The following is a 19,578-nucleotide window of genomic DNA, read 5'->3' as shown; positions in this document are numbered from 1 at the left end:
CATGAAAAAACAACTAAGGCGAGACTAACAACATGACATGGATCCGGATAAGGCAAAGAGGTCAGCGTGACGTGGCGAAAAACTTACGAACGTGGCAACAGCAAAAAATGAACCGACACAGACAGGGGGGAGACAACCGACTAAATACACCAACACTAATGACATGACAAGACACACGACGAGAGGCGAGAGGACTTGAGGCTGCCGACGAGGCGCGATGACTTGAGGCGGCCGACGAGGCGCGAAGACTTGAGGCTGCCGTGGAGGCGGCCGACGAGGCGCGAAGACTTGAGGCGGCCGACGAGGCGCGAAGACTTGAGGCTGCCGACGAGGCGCGAAGACTTGAGGCTGCCGACGAGGCGCGAAGACTTGAGGCTGCCGACGAGGCGGCTGACGAGGCGCGAAGACTTGAGGCTGCCGTGGAGGCGGCCGACGAGGCGCGAGGACTTGAGGCTGCCGTGGAGGCGGCCGACGAGGCGCGAGGACTTGAGGCTGCCGACGAGGTGGCTGACGAGGCGCGAAGACTTGAGGCTGCTGACGAGGCGCGAAGACTTGAGGCTGCTGACGAGGCGCGAAGACTTGAGGCTGCCGACGAGGCGGCCGACGAGGCACGAAGACTTGAGGCTGCCGTGGAGGCGGCACGGAGTCCGGGGGCTGTCGCGGAGCCGGTACGGAGTCCGGGGCCTGCTGTGGAGCTGATATGGGAACTTGGAGCTGACGCGGAGTCCGGGGCCTGCTGTGGAGCTGATATGGGAACTTGGAGCTGACGCGGAGCCGGAAGCTGCTGTGGAGCTGATCCGGAATCCTGGGGCTGCCGCAAAGCCGGGACGGAAACCTGGGCCTGACGCGGAGCTGATACGGGATCTTGGGGCTGACGTGAAAACGGGACGGAAACCTGGGCCTGACGCGGAGCTGATACGGGATCTTGGGGCTGACGTGAAAACGGGACGGAAACCTGGGCCTGACGCGGAGCTGATACGGGATCTTGGGGCTGACGTGAAAACGGGACGGAAACCTGGGCCTGACGCGGAGCTGATACGGGATCTTGGGGCTGACGTGAAAACGGGACGGAAACCTGGGCCTGACGTGAAAACGGGACGGAAACCTGGGCCTGACGCGGAGCTGATACTGGATCTTGGGGCTGACGTGAAAACGGCACGGGAACCTGGAGCTGACGCGGAGCCCGGGGGCTGACGCGGAGCCGGCACGGAGTCCGGGGGCTGACGCGGAGCCGGCACGGGGACCGGGGGCTGCCGCGGAGCCGGCACGAGAACCTGGGGCTGCGTCGGAGCCGGCACGGGAACCTGGGGCTGCGTCGGCAGACGTGGCTCGGGGACCTGAGGCTCCGACGGCCGACGTGGCTCGGGGACCTGAGGCTCCGACGGCCGACGTGGCTCGGGGACCTGAGGCTCCGACGGCCGACGTGGCTCGGGGACCTGAGGCTCCGACGGCCGACGTGGCTCGGGGACCTGAGGCTCCGACGGCCGACGTGGCTCGGGGACCTGAGGCTCCGACGGCCGACGTGGCTCGGGGACCTGAGGCTCCGACGGCCGACGTGGCTCGGGGACCTGAGGCTCCGACGGCCGACGTGGTTCGGGGACCTGAGGCTCCGACGGCCGACGTGGTTCGGGGACTTTGGACTTCGGCTGACGTGCTTCGGGGACTTTGGACATCGGCTGACGTGGTTCTGGGACTTTGGACTTCGGCTGACGTGGTTCGGGGACTTTGGACATCGGCTGACGTGGTTCGGGGACTTTGGACATTGGCTGACGTGGCACGATAGGGACTTGAGGCTGCGGAGCCGGAGCCTCATCAGCCTGCCACCATGGGGAGTGAGGAGCAATAGGGAGACTATAACCCGAGGATACCGAGAGTGAAGGATCGTGACGTAAACTAACGGGAGTGGGTAAGGAACCAGGTAAAGGGGAAACTATGTCATGACGTGGCAGTAACGGTGGGCTATGAGGTGCACGCGATGGGGACCGGTGTGGTGAACACGGCGGAGACCCAGGTGAGGAGGGGTGACATGACCCGGTGTCAAAATAATCCCTAAATGAAAACTGTGAAGAAAACATGTGGGGAACTAAGCTGGTGAAAAAGTCCAATTCGGAGTCAGATTCGGAACTGTAATCCGTAAGTGTATTAATGGGAAAGGGACCTTCATTTTCATCATCGGAGATGTCAGAGTCTAAAAAACATTGAGGCGACAAAATGGTGTCGTAGGGCAGAGACTTGAGTGCGTTTTGCTGATCGCGTGAAAGGGGAAGAGAAGACAAATACCGCGAAAAGGAGCTTACTTGGATGGAATGGGATTGGATGACAGGCTGATGGTGCTTCCGGGTCGACCGATGACGAGCCGGTCGCTTACGGAAGCTTCCCGCTGGGTCTGATCTTGGTCGGTTCATTCTGTCAATAAGGTGGGGCTTAGGACCCAGATGCGGGAAGGCAGAGCAAGGAGGCAGAGGAGCAGTCCAAAAGAGGTTTTAATTTCAAATCAAAAAAAAGCTAACTTCAAAGTACAAAACAAATGGAACTAACAAAACCTGAAGCAAAACATGAAAAAACAACTAAGGCGAGACTAACAACATGACATGGATCCGGATAAGGCAAAGAGGTCAGCGTGACGTGGCGAAAGACTTACGAACGTGGCAACAGCAAAAAATGAACCGACACAGACAGGGGGGAGACAACCGACTAAATACACCAACACTAATGACATGACAAGACACACCTGGCTGAGGGCACTGATTGGATGACACATGAGGGTAATGGGGAAAGGTGGACACAATCAAGGTTGACACAGACACCACACGAGGAAGGGCAAGTGACCAGAAACGAGAGGAGTCAGACTTTTCACACTAAAACAGGAAATGACAAGACAAGGGGAAAACATGACAGGGAGTAAACAAGACTGAAAGTAAACATGACAGGGTCTGCACGCGAAGGGGAAATCGCAGTGAAACGAATCTGTTGTGTAAATCCTGCTGCGTCCACTTGCACGCAGGGGAGTGTTACAAAAAGAAAAACTGTATTTGAAATATCCACACAATTGTAAATAGTACCACGGTTGCACACATTTGTAAATAGTTTGCCAAATCGTTTTGTCAAATTGTTACACTGTTGAATGTAAATAAACGTATTTTGCTATCAAAAAACACTTTTTCATTGTTGGTGGTAGTGTTTTACAGTAGTAAAGCACTGTTAAGGTGTTTGTGGCATCATTCATGGAAAAAAAAGGTGTCAAATTAACTAGAGTGCATGAAATAATATCGTTTCACAAAAAGCTTGATTTCTACGTTTTTTGTTTCAAAACAGAGCATTGGGGTGAAACTAACCATTTTCTATTGTTGATTACTGAAAAACGGAATAAGGTAGAAACAAACTTTTTTTTCTGATGAAAGATGAGAGTTCAATCTTTCATTTGGTAGTATGTGTGTTTCCATAGTCCAAACGCAAAATTTTCTGTGGACCTTGAAAGATCAGTCAAAATGCTTAAATCGGCTGGCACTGACGGCATCCCTTTTCTGAAAACGTCTGGCAGTCAAAGAGTTAACAACACAATCAACATTAGATTGTAGCATGACTGGCTTGCCGGCACACAGCAGTGTCTGCCCATCCTCACTGAGAGAATAGACCCCTTGATTTCTCCAGAGACGCACCAAGGCATTTTGTTGAATTCTTGTGCGTTCAGAAACTGGAACATGAAACTCTCCTCTCAACTTGCGAACTATGACATTGTACATTTCCTCGATCATTGCTTGCTTTTGTCCATGGCCTACAGTGAGCCCCAACAGGGTACAGGTCAGGGTTAGAATTAGCAGACCTACAAGGGTGACAAAAGAGGGAAAATGTTTAACTCCCAAAACTAAACTGCATTTTGTGCCTTTTTTTTTGTCCGCGGGCGGGCCGGTGCAATTAGACAGGTTAATGCAGTGAGCATAACTTGGACAATGCAGGTTTAAATTCAGTCATATAATTTATTTTCAAGGGCAAAACATCTACATAACTTTAGATCAACTGCAACATGTCTATATACTTCCATATATTCAATTACACAGATAATATTTGACACAGTTTTTTCATACCTGGCATCATGTTGAACTCTGTTGGCTGTCTCAATTAAGCATGCAAGCAGTGCATGATCCTTGTAGAACTGATGCAGCAGCCAATCAGATTACATACCGCCCTCCCTTCCCTGGCTGAGTAACAGACCATGTAGAGCTTTGAATTTGGCCACAAGTTATTGGCCTATATAATTCCAAACGTGTTCTGTCATACATAGATTTATTGGGCTACATAGCTCCAAGGGAAATTGCATAAAAAAAAATAAAAAAAAAGTCACTCAGTTGCATGTGCATTTTGTAATAATCTTCTCAAAATGTAATAACTTATTACATAATGCGGCAAAATTGATTACAAAATGCGTTGGGGCAGTTTATTACAAAATGCGGCAGTTTATTACAAAATGCGGCAGTTTATTACAAAATGCGGAAGTTTATTACAAAATGCGGCTTTATTACAAAATGAAATGAAAAAGTTATTACATTTTGGACGTTTATTACAAAATGCACCGTTATTACAAAATGCGGCTTAACAGCTCTCTTGTTTCTCCTTGTCCAAAATGAATATGTCATAGTCAGACATGGCTGAGCCCAATGACTAAAATGTATTGAATAATGATGAAGGCAATAATGGAACACTGATGCACTGATTTTGAGATAGTGACCTGAATTAGTAATGACCATCTTATTTGCAACGTGCTTTAGTAGGATGAAGATAATGCAATGCAGACAGATAGTACTAACATTACGGCATCACATTATGTACCCAAGAAAGTGTCTAGCCACAGTGAATAAAGCATTTTGTCCAGACAGGCAGGAGGTGGGCAGCATTGGTGATGAGCCAGAGCTCATTTTAAATACAAATTGCAGAAATGTGAACGTGGGATATGACACTACAGTCGGAAGAGAAGCTGCCCACACATGTCTACTAGGAATGCAATGCTTACCGTATATGCTTTTTTCTTCTTTATTTAACAGTGAGACACTACAAACAACTCGTGTTGCACAGAACTGTAGAGTGCAGACCCGCCAACCTCAGCTGAACAATTCCAAGCATGCCTGTTGCCAGTGACAACTTGAATATGTGCGTCCCGGAACAAGCCTCTTCTATCTAAGCATTATTGAGCAAATTGATCTATTAGGGTAACCACAAAGTACTTTAAGTTCATGTTTGGCATTAGGAAGCAAGTCATTGTCACAAGATGCAACAAACCATGTCACACTCTTTTGTGGCATTGGTGTCAAAGATCATTTAAATACACAAAGAATGGAAATGTCAGTCGGAGGAGAAAGACCTCACACACACCACGTAGCTAGCAACAACCATGATGGATATAAAGTCTTAAAGACAGAGGAGAGGCAGCAAGAGAAACATTATATATTATTTGTGAATTGATTGCTGATCATGTAACCATCCAACTTATAAACATGTTGGGAATGTTACTTTATATAAAAGTAATCAGTTATGGTTACTGATTACTTGCTCAAAAAGTAACTGAATTAGTAATTGAATTACTCCATAATAAAAGTAACCCGTTACCAGGCAAAGTAACTACTTTCACTACTTAAAAAAAAAAGTTTTATACCAAATAATTTTGATTTTTTAAATTGTATATTATTATTATTATTATTATTATTATTATTATTATTATTATTATTATTATTATATTTCTTTATGCAAACCATTCAAAATATGTCCAGGCTATGGAGAGTATTGTCATTGATTTTATGAATATTTATATCACACAAATGTCTCACTCCATTATGACAGATATAATGTTCTACCACTGACAATTACAGCAATCAGAATAATAATAATAATAATAATAATAATAAAAACATACAGGATATATGGTGATTTGTGGCACCTAATATATGTCGTTTGTAGCTTCAAACCCTAAATGATTTTCAGGCTAGGGACGTGGACTCTAATGCTAACAAGTTCATTGTGAAAGAAGACACGTCGTGAAACGCTTCCTGCGGCACCCATAATAAAAGTACCTGTTACCAGGCAAAGTAACTACTTTCACTACTTAAAAAAAAGTTTTATACCAAATAATTTGGATTTTTTAATTGTATATTATTATTATTATTATTATTATTATATTTCTTTATGCAAACCATTCAAAATATGTCCAGGCTATGAAGAGTGTTGTCATTGATTTTATGAATATTTGTATCACACAAATGTCTCACTCCATTATGACAGATATAATGTTCTACCACTGACAATTACAGCAATCATAATAATAATAATAATAATAATAAAAACATACGGGATATATGGTGATTTGTGGCACCTAATATATGTCATTTGTAGCTTCAAACCCTAAATGATTTTCAGGCTAGGGACGTGGACTCTATTGCTCACAAGTTCATTGTGAAAGAAGACACGTCGTGAAACGCTTCCTGCGGCACCTACAAAATAAAAATCCCTACACATTCCAGCTGTCAAGACACCTTTATTGTGACGAGGTGCAACAACAACTGTGCCTCTAACTGTGTGCAAGTGACATTTTCATGAATGGACCGGAAAAGTGCGCACGACTGTAAGCTTATTTCGAGCCTTGAAACTAATACATCAATTGTAACGCAACACATTTCACATACAATAATAATAACGCAGTTTAAAATATGGGAAGAATAATTAGTTAGATTACTCCGTTTATGAAAAAAGGATGGAATTACCAACGCTGTTCATTTCAACGCTGTTATTCCCAACACTGAACATAACGTTTTAACTTGGGGATTTGCATTAGGCACGGTACAACAGAGAGATGAGATTGAAATAGAAGGATTTACTCTGCATGCTTGTGGGAAAAACACAAGCAATATAATTCAACTTCTTAGGATTCTTGACCTCCCAAGAAGCCGATGACCTGCCGTCAACCAATAGGAACATACAAAATGTTAAGATTAAATACTGCATTAGATGCACATCTGTTTACTTCACCTTCTTTTACCCATGATGTAACTTGCTAGGCTGAGTAATCCTTCTGTCATCTGTGTCCTCACTTTTTTGTTGTTGTCCATCTTATACACACTATTCATCTCCTCTCACCTCATGATGTAGTTGTGCCCATCTATGGTCCCCCCGTATCCAGCCCCGCGCAGGTTGCCAGAATTCCCTACTACGGCGCACCGTAGGCATCGTCCAGGATCCCATGAGCCATATGGGGATCGTCCAGGTATAACCTATCATGATCACACCATAAGCAGGAAAATTAATATAATAATAACAATAACAATACTACTACTACTAATAATAATCTAATGTGAAGCTCAGACCAATTTTAAAACTTCATGTTGTTTTTAAATTAGTAGGCTGAAATTCAAACGTGCAAAAGAGGTGGGGTGCAACAAAGACTAATTCAAACTGGAAAATCGGTTTTGATTTTAACAAACCACATCAAAGTGTTACATTTTAAAATCTAGGGATGGGGAGTACGATACAAGGTATCGGTATCAGGCCGATATTTCACGTCAAGGTATGGGTACTTTGTAACGTTGGCCGATACCGGTATTTGCCAGTGTCATCTCTTGGCAATTTTACAATCAGGAACTACAAATGAGAAATTAGAAAAATATAAAAGTAATTTAATACAATATTAAGAAAAAAAATGTCATTGTTTATTTTGGGAAATTTTATATATCAAAAGTACAATTGGTATCGCTACTTGGTATCGGTGACAACTCCAGTTGAGTGCTTGTACTGGTATCGATCTGAAAAAAAAAGTGGTATCGAACATCCCCCAATAAAATAGTTAGAAACTTGAAACGTATCACACTGTATGTATTGAGAAAAGCATTGAACTGTCTTTTGTGGCGAGATGCACACCCCAAACAAGGTGTAAAAAAAGATGTGAGAGTTAAGTGCCTCACAGAAATAAAAACAAAAAAATCCTATGAGGGAAATTAAAGTGCGGAAGCTTAGTCACTTTAAAGACTACGCTTCGCTCATTTCAAAGTGGCAAAGTAATAATGACAAATTCAATCAGATACCTGGAACAACCTAAGCAGCACCTGCTGGATGCTGTGCGGTTTAAACTGGGGCTGCAACATCTAGAGGAAGAAGAAAATATGGTTAGCAGGCACTCCAGTGCAACCACATCTGACAACATAATTGAAATTTAGTAGTGTGTGTGTGTGTGTGCGGAAGTGTGCGTGTGTGTGTGTGTGTGCGTGCGTGCGTGTGTGTGTGTGTGCAGAATATACTGCATGGAACAGAAAAGACACTGCCCATGTGACCATGATCCGAGATCATCAGAATAAATGAGATTAGCAAAACATGCAGTCATAAATTAAAGTGGATAGAAATTTTTCAAGTAGCGATTTAGTAGATGATGTTGATTTACTAGTAAAATAATTGTGCTTTTCTGGAATAATTACGAAAAATTGAAGGGCTGAATAGTGGCAGCAGGGGCGAAATACTTTAATAGCTTTCATAATAATAATAAAAAAAAATCTAAAATTGAGTACACAGGAAGGAAATTGATTGGTTACAGCAGCAAATGATAATATACCATATTAAATTTTTTTTATCAAACCATTCCATTCATTCCAAACCATTAATGTACAAACAAATATTGCTCATACAGTAAGTGACATTCGAGCTTGTGTAGCTTTCTCAATGGAGTACACCAAAGCTAGCTTTTTCTGACCATTCGGTTAAGTCGTTTCCTATCTCTTTTAGCAATGCGCCCTCCTCAGCAGACTGTGACATGAATGACTAGTCTGGTTACAGTAATTGTTTATGTGAACACCAATGTATTTTTCTGAGCCCTAGATGTTCACCAGTGTGAGCGGAGTATGCTTCCTGTGTGTTAAAGTTGCTGGCGGAAGCTGCTTTTCATGTTTTCCAATTTAGCAACGGGTCCCCGCCAAGCTAGGCGGGCCGGTGCAGCATAGGGCGTCATTAGCCTTGGATTTAATAAAGCATTTAGAATGGCCATCTATTATACACAGATTTTCACTATTTGTGGGCCAGTCCAGTCGTGGGGTCCACTGTATTTCATTAATAAATAATGAAAGTGAGGATCAAACCTTCTGAATCACTGTAGAAAGCAATCCATCTAACGCATTGATATTATTATTACAGATATTACAATATCATTTACACAAGAAACACAGCCTTGGGGTGGTGAGGTGTGCATCCCTGATTTATTAGGACCATATTTCTTATGCTCACACAAGTTGACCAAGTCCTTGATGACCCTCCTGTACTCCTGCTCGTTACCCTCAGGTACATGTTTGACAATGGCAAAGTCGTCACAGAACTTCTGAAGGTGACAGAGGATAACCTATACTCAGAAACTAACAAGCCTAACCCTGAGCATATTGAGGCATTCCTCAGTAGCTTAAATATACCTCAGTTAACTACTGAATATAAAGATATGTTAGATGCGCCACTTACTATAAACGAGTTGCACAGTGCTCTAGATAGTATGCCTAAAGGCAAAAGCACCTGGCCCGGATGGTTATCCGGCTATATTTTTTAAGCACTTCTGGTTAATGCTTGCTCCACTATTCTTAAGAGTAGTAATAGAAATCAAAACTAATGGTTACATACGCCCACACATGAATACAGCAGCATTTAAACTTTTATTAAAGCCAGAAAAAGACCCCACCCTTCCATCAAGTTACCGTCCAATCTCACTAATTAACACTGATATTAAAATTATCACTAAGGCTTTCACATCTAGACTAGAAACAGTAATCTCAACAATCATTCATAGCGACCAAACACGCTTTATTAAAGATTGTCACTCTACTAATAATATTAGGAGGCTCTATAACCTTACTAGCATGTCACAGCAGCATGATAAAAAGGCAGTTATTATATCATTGGATGCAGAAAAAGCTTTCGACAAAGTTAACTGGTCCTTCCTCTTTGCTGTTTTAAATAAATGTGGCTTTGGGAAATCATTTATCGACTGGGTGTCAGCATTATATGATTCTCCTAAAGCTACAGTTACTACTAATGGGATTATATCTCAGAGTTTTACTCTACACAGAGGCACAAGACAGGGATGCCCACTGTCCCCTTTATTATTTGCAACATTTATTGAGCCACTTGCATTAGCCATACGCCAGGAAAGAAAGATTCAAGGAATTCACTCTGGGATAACAGAACATAAAATTAATCTATATGCCGATGATATTTTACTTTATTTAGAAAAGCCTGCTATTTCGTTAGGGGAAGTATTTAACTTAATAACTAAATTCTCACAGTTATCAGATTATTCTATTAACTGGACAAAATCAACACTTCTACCTATTACAGAAAATTCATGGAACCCAACACTTCTACCTATTACAGAAAATTCATGGAACCCTGCAAGCCAGGACCCACACTACTCATTTCCTGTAGGTAATTTAAAATACTTAGGCATAAAAATCTCACCTAAATTAACTGATTTAATTCATTTAAACTTTTCTCCACTTCTGGATAACATTTAGAGTGACTTGGAATAATCTTCCCATTTCTCTAATAGGACGAATAGCCACCATTAAAATGAAAGTTTTACCCAAAATAAACTATTTTTTCCCAATGATTCCATTTAAACCTACGGCTAACTGGTTCCAGTTGTTGGACTCAGCCGTTACAAAATTTTACGTGAATAAAAAAAAAAAGCAAAGATTAGTCTATCTACTCTTCAGAAAAGTAAATCCAAAGGTGGTCTAGAGGCACCAAACTTTATTTACAACTATATAGCTAACCAGCTACAATATATCATTCTATGGGCACAACCCAACAGAGATACTAACTGTTGGCTGGAACTAGAACAGAAGGATTGTAATATCCTCAGACTTCTAGATTTACTCTTTATTACAACATCAATTAAGCGACATAATTGTTTTAAAAACCCAGTGATTTCTGCCACCCTGACTGCCTGGTGGAAGGCACTAGAAATTACAAAAGCCCAAGTGGAGCCCTGTGGGCTCTCTCCCCTATGGCATAACCCCGACTTTCAACTTAACAAGCAATCATTTTATTTAGGTGTGGGAGCAGAAAGGAATTACACATCTCCACCATCTCTTCTCAGATAATATGTTTATATCATATACATCCTTGCTCCAAAAATATAAAACGCAAATTTTTTACATTATCTACAAGTTAAAAATATGATAAAGAAACAAATTCCAACACTTCGGGGTACGCTCCAACCGCCTGTTTTAGCTAAAGATATTACCAAGCTTTCTCCGACAACAACAAAAAAACTTTCAAAAATATGTAAGTTACTTTCATATACTGATAAAATGTCTTTACCCATCTCAAAATGGGAGACAGACTTGTCTATAGCTCCGGAATCTGACTTTTGGATTCAAGTTTGTGAAAACGCATTTAAAATGACAAAACACACAAATTTACAACTTATCCAATATAAAATTATTCATAGAACATACATTACTAAATATATGATGAAGAAAATTGGACTCTCAGACTCCGACATTTGTCTCCAGTGTTTACAAAACACTACAGACACTTATTTTCATGCTTTATGGTTATGTACTGTACTCCGGTTATGTATTTCTGGACTAAAGTCTTAGAAAAACTTTCCGCTATCTTGGACTGTAGGATACCTTTATCTCCAAACTTGTGTTTGCTAGGCGAACTAACAACAACTGACTTACCACATAAACAATTTCATTTTCGCTCCTCTTAACTTACTGCACTAGTTTTGCACAATACACTTTTATAGACATATAGGGCACATAACACACTTTGGGGGGAGGTGGGGTAGGGTGGAAACACCGTCTTCGCCCTACAACTCCCCTCCAATTTTAATGCACAACACAACTGTGTGTTGGGGGGGGGCATTGGTTGGGGCAGACCGCAGTATAGAGCAGTGCTGCGTTCCCCTGTCCGTGTCCCCCATCCCCCCCCCACCCCATTTATTTTTTTTAATGCACCACATACACTCACTGACATGCCTGGGAGGCGGGTGGATCGGAGCATGGTGATATCATTTCCCTCTGCTCCGGTTCACCTGCTCCCAATTTTAATGCATCACACACACACACTTGTATATACACTGGGTGGGGTCACATTCAAGGTTTAAGGGTAGAGTTCGCCAATTGGGATTGGGGGTAGGGGCGGCTTGTTTGGGGGGTGGTAGTGGCGTAGTGGTAGTGGGTGCTGGGGGTGGAAGGGTGTCTGGGGGTTTGGGGGCGGCTGGATGGGTTGGCGTGGATGGCGGGGGTCGATTGGGGGTGGGGGGGCGATGGCTGTGGGCCGGTGGGGTTCCTGGCGGGCCTGCAGTGCCCCATCCTGCTGCGTTGGGTTGGGCGTGCGGGCCACATTGGGGTGGGGGGGCGCTCCTGCTCCTGGGTTTGCTCTCCGGCCGGTGGCCTCTGTGGGGCCTGGGGGTCGTCCTTTGGCGCTGCCACGGCCTGGGGGGCCCTGAGGTGTGGCGCTTGCTCTGTCCTGGCGGGGGTCGACGGCTCCCCTCTTTGGTGGAGATTTTCATGCACGCCAGATCCACCACACCAGCATCTATCGAAACTCAGACACAATCTTCCTCAGGTCATTGAATCGGTGGAGGCTGGTGTCTGTGGATCACTCCGCTTTGTCTGTCCTTCTTTCCTTTCCTCATTCTCTCCTTTGGTCTCTTGAGATCTCCCTGATTTGTTGAAATTTAGATGTCTCTGGGGTTGGTGAAGGACTCTGGTTGGTGGCTTGGTGGGTGGTGTCTGGTCGGTGCTGGATTTCACTTTCCTTTCTTTTCTTTGGTCCTTTCTCGGGTTTCCTGACGGCCTCACGACTCTGGCTGGAAGTGTTCGGTTTAGGGGAACGGTATGGGATATTTTTTTTTAAATAGGTTTTAGATGAATTAATGAATGCACACACACTCGCACGCACGCACATACACCTATTCACCCACATACAAAAAAAATAAAAAATAAAAATAAAAGAAGAATCCCAAGGTATAGACTCGGATGAAAAGCAACCCCTGAGGGGCCCCGTACAGCAGACTAACATATCTGACACTGCACCATGCGTCCTCACGTACTGTGGTTGTCAGTTAGGCCTACCTAAATTCTCAAGAACTGGCTGAACTAAAAATTCTGCTTTAACTTTTGGCTTTCGCAGCCCAAAAATTGCTAACAAATTTATGACAATGTAGGATAGGTACGAATAGCTTTACTACAGTTAATATGGCTGAGCTGACAGTACCCAACTATGACTCTCTAAGTAGCGTCAATATCAACATATCTCAGGGGCAAATGTTCATTTATACGTGTGAAGAAGTACCTAAATAAAACTCCTGCCTCGTCATCCATATTTCCACACTCTTCCAGTCGCAGGCGGCCTAGATTCACTTATCCTGACACACACTTTGTTGCTTTATATTTCTATCCATGCGTCTTCCCCAGCAGCCTGTGTGCCGTCATGTCTAATTCCTTCTCTTTAATTTCCCCTGCTCCCTCTTTGTTTCTCCTCCTTCTCTTGTCTTTATTGGTCTCTTCGGGACACACGAGCGGCACGCAGCTCATCAGTGCCGATCAGAGAGCACTAAATCTGTCTTTTACTCCCCCATTACCTCTCTCACTCTCCAGCCGGTACCTTGCCTCGTCGTCATTTCTTCTTCCCAAGCTTTCTTCATCCCTCCATCTATCGGCTTTTTTGTCTCTCGTGTGATGCCAAATCCAGCTTGGCACATTGCGCCTCTGTTGTTCTGAAACCATTAATCTTACTGTAAGCTGACTACTAAGGTACAAGATACCTGGCAGCCACTTCCCACACTTGGGTGTTTTATTTTTCAGGATGGCCAATAAAGAGACACACTATACATTAAACACTGTCAGGCGTCTAATAAACCAGCATTAATTCACACACAAGCTAGTATAGACATTTATTTGAAGGACACAAGCCAAGTGTACTTACACAAAATGTAGAACTTAAATTCAGTTGCCTTTCAAAACCACATTTCCAATTTTCTATACTCCTCGGGGTCAAGGGTGAAGACTTACCTGTCCCAACAGAATTTGGGCAAGAGGCGAGGAACACCCTGGAGTGGTCGCCAGCCAATCGCATGGCAAATATAAATGAATTACCATTAACACTGAAAATCACACCTTTAGACAATTTTGGGACTTCAATTAACCTAAGAGGTGAGTGCATTAATGAATTTTGAGCGTCCGTCATTCAGCAATCGTCAACAGTCGGGACACCCTTCCGTCATCGCCAATATTTCAAGCAGAACTGTCAATCTATCATTTATCGATTGCTCAGCAAAATGAGCGTCCGTCAATGTTTGCGTCATTCAAAATGGGCATCTGTCAATGTTCCATCAATCGTCAATCCGTCATCAAAATGAGACGTCCATCAATGACGGATTGACGAATTCATTAATGATTTGACGAATTTATTGACAGATGAAAACCCTCTCTGTCAATGCTTAGTTCATCAAATTTTTCCCAACTATTGTCAATTGTCAACAAAATGGGCGTCCGTCATTGATAGATTGACGGACCCTCCGTCAATATTGACGGGATGCACACCTCTGCTAACATGCTTGTTTTTGCGATGTCAGAATGGCCTACCTTGTGACTATTGCGTGTAGTGCTTACACTGTGAAGCTTGGGTAAACCGTCGCACGTTTGTTTGATTCGGTGATGGGCAGAAGAGAGCCGTTGTGCGCATCAGCCAACCTTGCAAAGCATTATGGGTTTTGTAGTTGATTACATTCAATAGCAATTATTGTGCAGCAGCAGGATTAGGATTTGAAGATGCCAGCATTTCCACACAATTTTATGTTTTTGTCTGTCGGATGACATTGTATTTAAAAATAAATCAGACTTCATGTTCAAGCAGTTACTCAGTACTTGAGTATTAATTTCACCGAATACTTTTTTTTTGTTGTACTTGAGTGATTTTTTTTTAATGATTACTTTTACTTGAGTAATATTATTTTGAAGTAACTCTACTCTTACTTGAGTAAAATTTTTGGCTACTCTACCCACCGCCCCATTCATACATTAGATTTACCGTATTTTCATTTAAGTGCTCCGCTTGACTGACTTGTGTGGGAGCGTTTCCGCGGACAAATTGCTCATACAGACGCTCCCCTACTTACGAACATTCGAGTTGCGAACAACGGTACATACGAACATTTCTGCGCGTACAGTATGTCGAAAAATGTTTGGAAAGAAATGCTGTAAGTTAGATTTTGTATTGCGCGTAGTGCTTCTTTCCGCCGCTAATACCGACGATTGGCGCTGTGAGAGCTCATTGGAGGCTGAGCAACGTGGCGAGGAGGAGGAGGAAGAAAACGCCGGTCCCCATGAAGCAGGAAATAACTTTTGAAGCCGATTCCAGCGACGACGAAGAATCTCTCATGATATAAAATCCTCCTCCTCCATCATCTCCTTAAGCATCGAGTACATCTTCCAAAAGTAAGTTAAACTTCATTTTATTTATCTTATTACGTACATGTACATACTGTGTGTGTGTGTCTCGCTCTCTCTCTCTAACATACGTAGTACAGTATAGTACTGTACGTATTCTCTCCATTTTATTAAGTTTTTTTCAGTACAAACCAATGCAGGTTACTTGTACAAGCCTTAAACATACTTGTATAAACCTTCAATATACTTATATAGGCTTTAAACATAAATTAGAATACAAAATATAGCACTGAAGCAACTTACGAACAAATTCACCTTACGAACGATCGTCCGGAACGTAACTCGTTCGTAAGGTGGGGAGCGTCCGTATACAGGAAATGCTGCCCTGGTTGAATGAAGGCTGGCAGGCATGATGAGAACCTGAAAGGGTCAACTGAAAGATGACGTCTTGGTGCCTTTGCTTTAAGAAACTGCCACCTATGGTCGTTAGACTGCGAGGCAGCGCATAATTAATAATACATAAATAATAATAATGCATATCATTTTAGATTTGTATCTGTCTGATGACATTGTTTTTAAAAAATAAATCAGACTTCATGTTCAAGCAGTTACTCAGTACTTGATTATTCTTTTCAGCAAATTCTTTTTTTTATTAATATTTTTTACTTTTACTTGAGTTATATTATTTTGAAGTAACACTACTCTTACTTGATTACAATTTTTGTGCTACTCTACCCACCTCTAGAGATACGTGTATCATGTAAGTTTTACTTGCGTATACTTTGAACTGGTCATTCTTTGGTTAACTTCCCATTAAACATTTGTAATTTTCTGTACCAGACAGATTCAAAAAATGTTTTTATCAAACAGCTGTTCAACTCATACTCATCCTGATCATTGAAATGACTAAATTTTATTATGCACTTTACACTACTGGGTACTTTATTATCACAATGTGTAATTTTTTGAAATCTATTCTTTTAATCTGTATCTATTATTTATTCCACGCTGTGTGTTGATAATTGTTTTAATTTTGCACGAGGGAGCAACACAATCTCGTATCTTAATGTTACAATGACAATAAAGTCTATTTTATTCGATTCTATCCATCCATCTTCTCAGGGACAGGAACAGGCTTACATTCAAGGCTACTTCTGTGGACTACAACCTGATAGTTGGTAAACTAAAAGTGCGTATGCAAGGAGTCTATCTGAAATAAGTGCTTTTTTACCCCTTCTTCTCTGAGCTCATTTTATGTTTGGATGTTGGCAAAGTGCATGTCGCAGTCTCTGTGATAGCTGCTGTCGGCTGGAAATGCAGCAGATCCCTGAAATTTAACTTCTACATATAACTTATAATGGGACAATGCTTGAACATACATATTAGTCAAAGCTAATTGTCATTTTCAGTCTCTAGGCAAACATAAGCTATCCACATACTGTAACATGTAACAAACTTTGTTTTTAAGGTTATGCAAAGCCTTTTCTGCTACTTGTACCAATTGGTCTGTCCACAGAAACACCAAATTTATACAGCAGTCAATTTCTGTGTTAGCTAGAAAACAGTTTCAACAAATGTGGGCGTGTAATTGTGTAGCTCATTTTTGTGACATTATGCAGACTATCAGGAATTCTTTTTTTCCTTGTTTGTTCAAGCAGAAAAAACAACACTTTGGAGATCAAATGTGGAAAGTCTGTCATATTTATTATGTGCAAAGTTCGCAATGACATTTAGACATTAATGTTAGAGAAGCCTTACATTTTAAGAAGGCTTGACTTTTCAAAAGAAGTGACAATAAGGACTAATCCCAGTCAAGTTTAAAGACGAACTTCAACGACGTTGACTTATTTTACCTTTCTGAAAGTGACTGATGTACAAAAGTGTTATTTTAGCAATAAATGTGTCGATGTGTGTAGTAATATTTAGACATAAGGTATAAACTATGACAGCGCTTAAACATTACAGGTTGTCAAGGCGCTATCTAAACCCGGAAAAACAAACCAAGAGGGCGCATTTTGAAGCGTGCCATTGTACAATAACCACAACTACTTCATGTATGATGGACCCCCGAGCATAGCTGCCCGCTTAGCTTGCCGGAGCCGGTAACCCACAAAAAGTTACCGATCCATACAAAATGTCCAAGAGATAAGAGTGCCAACAATTTTTGTTTCATTTGTTGATAAATGAAGCTGAAGTTAACAAAAAAATGAACTCCTCCCTCGTTGGGGATCGTTCAAATGCACGAAATCGGCCCTCGGCCCACCGCCTAATGGGTTTTTGGCCATTTTCCCCTTCTGTATTCAAGTCTCGCTAAAGTCCTCATGGCGACGAGCTGTGGGGGTAAGGGACTGCACCATGGCCATCACGGTCTTTTACGTTTGCCCATTCCGTCCCTGCCTTGTCTCACAATTATCCCCTTTCGTCCACGGTGTCCTCAACATGGCCGCTGGGAACGTAGTGTAAACACAGACTTAGAAGTGATCTTCTTGAGTGGATTGACTGTGTTGGTGGTATGTTAGATGGGTACAGAAAACGCAATCCATAAAAGATTAATAAAGGATTTGATGAGAATGATGAGAAGATCAACACTCATTTCTGTTTAAAAATATCTCATTACCAAACACGGTTGAGATGCAAGTGTGTTGTGTCATGGTTGTTTTGGTGCAAAAATGTGAACTTTTGCAGTAAAAGTGGGTTGTTACTTACCACCCACCAGTAGTAGACATCAGAGGGCAGCTGGATGTTGTCTCTGGTCCAAACAGGTGAGATATCAGGTTCATAGTTCTCATCGAACCAATCAGAGACACCGGGGTCTCCGACACAGCGAGGGCAGGCGCATGTTTGCTGTTGCAGACCGTCATGGGGAGAGTGTTTGTGTGAACCCATGTAGCTGGGCACCAGCTTCACCTGCCGAGAATCCTCCCAGCCCGGCGGTTCCAGGTAGTTGAAGCCAACACCACTCCGAAGCGAGACGGAGAAGAAGAGCGAGGTGAGAAAGATGAGAACTAGCGAGCCGAGTACAACCCAGACTTTTGGAGAACATCTTACTCGTCTTGCTTTCTCCGCTGCGCTTCCTTCCCTATTACTACCTGAGCCCCCCACCCCAGGTGCCACTCTGCTTAGCCAAGGCCTCAGCTCCGAGAGTCTTGATGCACCTCTGACAGGACCCCCACCCCAAAAGCCCCAACGTCTGTCCCGGTGCAAGGTGGAGGAAGGGATGCGGCCCCCCCATGGCCATGCGCCCACCCCTGGGCCTGCCACTGCTTCCTGCGAGTACCAGCCACCAAGGCCTGGTGAGCGTGACTGGTCCAACCTCCTGGTTAGCACTATGGACTACCAGGTTGCACACACTATCATTTAAGTAAATACACACAAGACAAAGTGTCACAGTCTGTTTATTCCACACAAGCTGTGCAGTTGGCGATCTTCCTGCGCTTGCTCTCTCTCAGCTCTTTTCCCCCCTCCACAAATATGTGCTTGTCTCACACACAGAAGTTGCCGTTGAATCACACAGCTGCAGTCCGAGATATGCCAAAGTCCTTTCTTTTCCATCAAGACAAGCTCGTCGTCTGCTTTTGTATACTCATCTATATCCCGACTTTCCCCTCAGGTCCTCTGCTGTCTTTATATCCATCCCTTTGATTTCCTTCCCTCTTTCTTGCCTTCAATGGCAATCCGACAATGAATGAGGGAAAATGCAGCAGGTCGTCGTCCTTCTCCTCTCTACCATCTGTGCAAGTGATCAAGCTCGGCTCAAGCACTCTGCTTTCTCTCGTTCTCTGTGTCTTTCGTTGCACTGTAGTCAGAGCCCAGGAAAGTGTGCGCTCTAGTTGAGCGCAGCGGAGAGAGGGAGGAATGAATGCAGGAGGAGGGGCAGTAAAAAGGAGGAGGTCCGGCCAGAAGGGTATTCCGTCACATCTCGAGCCATTTTAGACAACTATTACCTTGGTGTGGTCTTGCTGCTTTTTTATTTTTTTTTTTACTCCTACTCTGCATCCATTGTACCCAATGTCTGTTTCCTCTTCCACTCTGCTTTCAATGCCTCACACAAGCATCTCTGCTTGGAGAGCTGTCTTTTGAGGTGCTTATACTATGGATCTTCAGACATAAACATTCTTGGGAGTCCAGAAACAAATGCTTGTGACAAATCCAAGGATTGTGCAGT

At 43.0% G+C, this 19,578-nt stretch overlaps 1 protein-coding gene across 1 annotated transcript in view; it reads right to left on the bottom strand.

Moving 5' to 3' along the window:
- Positions 1 to 18,450, bottom strand: part of st3gal2 (ST3 beta-galactoside alpha-2,3-sialyltransferase 2) — a 30,191-nt gene extending 11,741 nt beyond the window's left edge. Inside the window, exons 1-3 of the mRNA XM_077567365.1 lie at positions 18,120 to 18,450; positions 8,064 to 8,123; positions 7,123 to 7,256 (exon numbers count right to left, since the gene is read on the bottom strand). Coding sequence (XP_077423491.1) covers positions 7,123 to 7,256; positions 8,064 to 8,123; positions 18,120 to 18,299 — 374 coding nt within the window. The 5' untranslated portion in view covers positions 18,300 to 18,450. The remainder of the gene's footprint in view (positions 1 to 7,122; positions 7,257 to 8,063; positions 8,124 to 18,119) is intronic.
- Between the last annotated feature and the right edge of the window lie 1,128 nt (positions 18,451 to 19,578).

The sequence above is a fragment of the Vanacampus margaritifer genome, chromosome 6 (genome assembly GCF_051991255.1).
Source record: "Vanacampus margaritifer isolate UIUO_Vmar chromosome 6, RoL_Vmar_1.0, whole genome shotgun sequence".
Classification (NCBI taxonomy): domain Eukaryota; kingdom Metazoa; phylum Chordata; class Actinopteri; order Syngnathiformes; family Syngnathidae; genus Vanacampus; species Vanacampus margaritifer.
The sequence above is the reverse complement of the archived record's forward strand: the minus strand, read 5'-3'. Positions and strand labels throughout refer to the sequence as shown.